The sequence below is a fragment of the Gekko japonicus genome, unplaced genomic scaffold, assembly GCF_001447785.1.
Source record: "Gekko japonicus isolate JY-2015 unplaced genomic scaffold, Gekko_japonicus_V1.1 scaffold708, whole genome shotgun sequence".
Classification (NCBI taxonomy): domain Eukaryota; kingdom Metazoa; phylum Chordata; class Lepidosauria; order Squamata; family Gekkonidae; genus Gekko; species Gekko japonicus.
Genome location: NW_015170295.1, coordinates 850,765 through 856,408, shown reverse-complemented (window position 1 = coordinate 856,408; position 5,644 = coordinate 850,765). Strand labels below are relative to the sequence as shown.

Here is a 5,644-nt window from a genome sequence, read left to right as displayed (position 1 = left end):
AGCAGGAAGGGATATCCAGGTTCCTCCCACTCCTCCCTGGAGAAGTCCAGGGTGCGTCCCTTCCAGGGAAGCTGGGCAGGAAGAGAAACACTGTTCATATGTGGCCGTTGTACATCATGATGTACTGAGTTCAATAAATGTGGCTCTTGCCGCAATGAATAGGACAGGTTTTGCAAAGCTAAAAGCTTTGTTGTCCTAGTAAGTATAGGGAATCCAGTCTGAAACGGAGATAGATCTCTTTCCATTGCATGACTATCCATGCAAGGGAGACTGAGATCATCACACGCCCGTGGGAAAAATCCTTTTCCATTTGCATGTGCAGCTCCATCACGCACCAATTCCATTTTTGTTCTGGGCAGTAGGTTTCATTTCATTTTCTTACTTTATCTATATCCCACCCTTCAAAGCGGCTTACATTGCTCTCTTCTCCTCCGCTTGATCTTAAAACCACCCTGTGAGGTAGGTCAGGCCGAGTGTGTGTAACTGGCCCAAGGTCACCCAGGCAGAGTGTGTGTAACTGGCCCAAGGTCACCTCCCATTCTGGCTCCCAAAAATAGTTTCTGCCACGGGATCATCTCCCCCCAAGTCATGGTATTTCCCCATAAAATAAACCTACTTGTAGGCAGTATTGGGGGAAGACATGCCTCACAGATACTCTCCTCTGCAAGGAAAAGAAAGAAAGTTAAAATTAGCAGGAATTGTTTAAAAAACGCTTTGCCTCCGCTAGTGTAGCTCGTCTTTAATACTGAGATCAGGGTTTTGACACAAAGAACCATTAGCTGGGGTGCCGTGAGAGATGAGGAGTTAATGGTTACCTTTAAAATCCCCCAGAATAATTATCCTGCAGGTTAACTAACCCAACAAAATCACCATGGGGATGGCCATGTTAATGTGTTCCACCAAAACACACAAAAAATGTCTCGTAACACCTTAAAGGTAACACCTTGACTGTAGCACTCGCTTAGTGATTGAGTACATTTTAATCCCGCCTTTCCTACAAGGAGCTCAGGGCAATGTACATCGTTCTCCCTCCCTCCCATCTTATCTTCACAACAGCCCTGTGAGGGAGGTTACGCACACAGAGGGAGAGGGAGAGGGAGAGGGAGAGGGAGAGGGAGAGAGAGAGAGAGAGAGAGAGAGAGACTGGCCCGAGGTCACCCAAGTGAACTTTATTATTTCACGGGTTAGAGCTCACGAAGCAGAATCGGCATCTGCTACCAGAGATCTGTGCTGTAAGATGCTTCAAGATTCTTTATTGTTTTGTACACTATCCAAGAAAACATTTGAATAGGTAATTACAGTGCTTGCCTACTAAGTTTAAAGGACTGCCATTCACTGACCAGCACAGATCAAAGGTCCTCACAGCAGAATGTGCCGGCATTATTATTTTATATGAAATCATTGTACAGGTATTAGCCCACCCAGGCCAGTCCAGGAATGGGAGGGAACCCTGTACTTTTACAGTACATTAAACAACAAACCACGAGATGGTCTAACAACTTGCCACCAGAACCTCTACAGTAGTTCCCCCCAACCTGAGATTAGAGGTTCAAACTCTCAGTTGGCATCTGGAACTTAATACATTAGCAACTCATTCCCAGAGATGCACACTTAATCTTACAAAGGTAGCTTATATGGTGAGCAGAAGGCACAAGATTTAGACTTGGAACTCAGGTACAACATCAGAGACCATTTAGAAATAAGAATAATTTTTATTCAGTACAGAGCATAACACAGACTAAGAGATTACAAAATAACAAAGGCAAGGGCTGTTTGCCTTAACTCAACATTAATGATTCATATTTACCACGTCAGGAGGATTCCTCAGTCCAAGATAGTCGGAGTACCAAGGGATTTTAGGGAGAAATCCCATCCTTGCACCCATGTGCTCCAGTTCACAAAGCAACTCTTTGTCTCTCACGAGGCAGCATTTCCAGGTGCAATAAAACAAGCAGCACGAGGAAGGAGGGAGAGCTAAGCAAGAGAGCAGCCAGAGCAAGCAAAACTCTCATTCCCATAGGGATCGATCAATTAAACCCCAATCTAGTCATGGTTAGCTGTGGCCATCCAGCCAACCATGAGTGGACAGGGGTTTGCCGAATTGTTGGTTGTCATAGCTGCATGTGGGGATAGGCTAGAAGTTTGGAGACCACGCCTGCAGTCAGCTGACCCAAACTCCAGCTACTTCATTTAGTACGTGACTTGCCCCATGTGGGGCCAGAAAGTGTAGCCATGAGGTCTGGCTTTTGGCATGAAAGTGTGAAAGAATGTGGGTTTATGGCATGGCTATTGAGGCCATTTGGCTTCAACAGGAAACAAGACACATCATGTTATCACAGGAGAAGGCATGAGACTTTTAGAAATCAATATTTCTATACAATCATCAATGTCCATTACCCATTACAGAGTACAAGATGATATGTCTCAGATTTAATGAGTCTAAAATCTGTCATAAGGGAAGCAACAAAGGGAAGCAGAGACAGGGATAATCAAGGGGCGACTGGTGTGCTCATTCCAAGTACATAATGTCATGAGTAGCAAGTACATGTGTGCCATCGAGTCACAGCCGACTTATGGTGACACCAGCAAGGAGCATTCAAGGCAAGGAAGAAGCAGAGGTGGTCTGCCATTGCCTTCCTCTGCAGAATCTACCTTGGTGGTTTCCCATCCAAGTACCAACCCTGCTTAGCCTCTGAGATCTGATTGGGCTATACCAGGGGTGTTGAACTCATTTGTTATGAGGGCAGGATCTGACATAGACGGGACTTTGTCAGTCCCGGTGTCAGCAAGCTGCCATTTCTCCGGGACGTGTCAGGTCCCTTTCCCTTCCCCACCTTCCCTTCCTCCACCCGTTATTGTCCTTTGCTTGTTATGCATCTGTAACTGCCAAGTTTCTCCAGCAGGTGTGTGGTGGGATGTTATGTCTTTGCGCTATGGCTTGTTTAGTATTCCCGTGTGAATTCAACTTGTGTTTATGAAACTGGCCGTTGAGGTTCTCAGGCAGCTTCGCGCCTTTTCTAAGCCCGACCCGACCGAGGGAAATGTGCCCATTGGGTTAAACCTTGTTTGAAGTTCCTTTAATACGCCTTCCCTGTATACTGTGTTCATTCTGAACAATCTCTGTATGTTCATGATCAACCATGCTTTGGAAATAAATCTTACTTCTTTTGAACGTGGATCTATTCTCCTGATTTGGGATCTAACACCCGGCTGTAAATAAGGTTGCCAACCTGCAGGTGGGGCCTCGGGAGCTCCTGGAATTACAACTGACCTCCAGACAACAGAGTTCAGCTCCCATGGAGAAAATGGCTGCTTTGGAGGATGGAGTGCATGGAGTTAGACCTTGCTGACGTCCCACCCACTCCCCTAATTTTGCCATCCCTGGGCTCCACACCCCAAATCTCCTGGTATTTCCCAACCCAGAGTTGGCAAATAAGGGAACTTTCACACATGCTAAATAATGCAGTTTCAGTCCTCTTCAGCTAGGATTTGCATTTCGCACAGTAAAATCCAGTTGCAAAGTGTATTGAAGGTGTGTTATTTAGTATAAGTAAAAACACCATTATAGACATGTGGGCCTACAAAACTCGCGGGGGGGGGGAGAGGAAATCCCATATCCTCCCCCATTCCTGAACCTTCCCCAGCGTAACCACCCACCTTGAAGCCTGGCAGCAGCAGTGTCTCAGTTTGTGCAGAGAATGCTACTTTACTTTCCCCAGCCTGCTCTCATAGTCGATACTCTGAGCCTAGGACCCAAGGGAAAACATGAAAAGGCTGGGCATTGTAAGCTTCTTTCCCCTTCCAGGTCTACTCAGAGTTAGCAGTGACTCTCCAGGGTCTCAGGCTGAAGTCTTTCTCATAATAAGCCACAGCTTGGTTCTTTTAACTGGAGGTGCCAGGGACAGAACCCTGCATGCCAAGCAGGCGCTGTTCAGCTGAGCCATGACCTGGATAGCCCAGGCAAAAACCTAATGCTAACTAAGCAAACACGATCCCCAAGAAGAATGAAGGGACAGGGATTACTGATAGCCCGGAACTCTAGAAAACCCAGGTGGCCGCTGTGTCAAGCTCGATCAACACAAGAGAAAAGCCTCCATCAAGATGCACAGCAATGTTACTGAACAAGCTCCCTCCCAATTGCACAGCCAACTTAAAGAAATAAACAGCTCTAGCAGACCCACGTGGCTCGGAACTGGGAAGCTTGGCAGCCCCGCCCTCTGCGGCAGCCCACAAGGTTGAGGACAGGCAAGGGAGAGAAAAGAGCCGCAGGTCGGATTAAAGCTCTGGATGGGTTGGTTTCGGTCTGCGGGCCGTATGGTTGACACCCCCCGACTATACCCCTTAATGCAATAAAGCTAGGGAAAAGATCAGCTCAGCTTACATGAGCACATGAAGCTATCTTTACGCTAAGTCCAATTCTTGATGTATCAAGGTCAGCACTGTCTTCTCTCACTGGCAGCAGCTCTCCAGGGTCTCAGGAAGGGGTATTTCACATCACTCAACACATGATCCTTTTTGTTGCTGGAGACGCCAGGGACTGAACCTGGGACCTCCTGCGTGCAAATCGGGTGCTCTGCCAGTGAGCCATGCCCCCTTTCTCACCTCTGTAATGGCTGCTGACAGGTTTATATTACAAGCCGTTTTGCATTAGGAATCTGCAAAGGTGTGCCGTACATACCATCCACAAGGACCCCTCTCTTTTGCGTGCGGTGCATCTTTTTCAGCAAGGACAGTGAGTCGGCAACAAGGATCTTCTTGCATCCCTCCCGAAGCAAGATCTAAGACACAGAAGAATAGAATTCTGTCTCCGTGTTTCATCTGGCTTCTGTTCCCACAAAAGTCAAAATTGCACTTTCTGTAAGATTTTGTACAATGCAGGCTTACCAGTAAAGTTGTCCTGCCAATTGCTCATTCCAGAGGATCATAAAGAATATTTAGTAATTAAAAGTACATGAGTAATTGTTGTGAGCCAGTGCAACTTTGACTAGGATTGCTGGGAGCAACTATTTTAGTGTTATCACAAACTGGGCTACTTTCATTGAAATGTCTCTGAGCTTACTGTTAAAATCCTTGGACTCTTCACAGCAAGTTTCCCTGTGCTATTGTCAATCATAGTGTTCAAGAGAGCAATCCCTCTATGTGCACTGTATTAGCACAAATTGTTTCTTTCCTAATTAGTACAAAATAAATGTCATGTAATATGCTAAAGTGGCCAAAACAATAGAAAATGAATTATAGCAATATGTAGTCTTCCAAAACACAATCACTAGTTAATTAGCTGATTCATCTATTAAGAAAGCAAATGTTCAATTAGAATTAAATAAAACTGTTTACTCCGGAAAACTTAATAGCTGTAATGAATTAATGAAGCAATCGCTCTAACAGTCAGGCATTTGTAACTTCAGATGTACAGAAAAATAATTAATTCCCTCTTGATCAATTTGATTAGATTAGGTACCCTTTGGAATAGACTGGAAAAAGGAAGGGGACCCGCGGGGGGAGGAGCAGGGGAGCTCCACACAGAGCAGGGGAGGAGGAAGAAGCAGGTAAGCTTCCCCCCCATCCCGTCGGTTCCCCGTCTCCTCCACCCCCCCTCCACTACCACCTCCGGCTCACCAGCCCCCCCAGTCTATCTCTTCCCCCC

General features: G+C 46.2%; 1 protein-coding gene across 1 annotated transcript in view; it reads right to left on the bottom strand.

The window, feature by feature from the left end:
- Positions 1-5,644, bottom strand: part of VPS41 (VPS41 HOPS complex subunit) — a 181,230-nt gene that overhangs the window by 4,015 nt on the left and 171,571 nt on the right. The window contains exons 26-27 of the mRNA XM_015417909.1: positions 4,679-4,778; positions 617-661 (exon numbers count right to left, since the gene is read on the bottom strand). Of these exons, the coding sequence (XP_015273395.1) occupies positions 617-661; positions 4,679-4,778 (145 nt within the window). The remainder of the gene's footprint in view (positions 1-616; positions 662-4,678; positions 4,779-5,644) is intronic.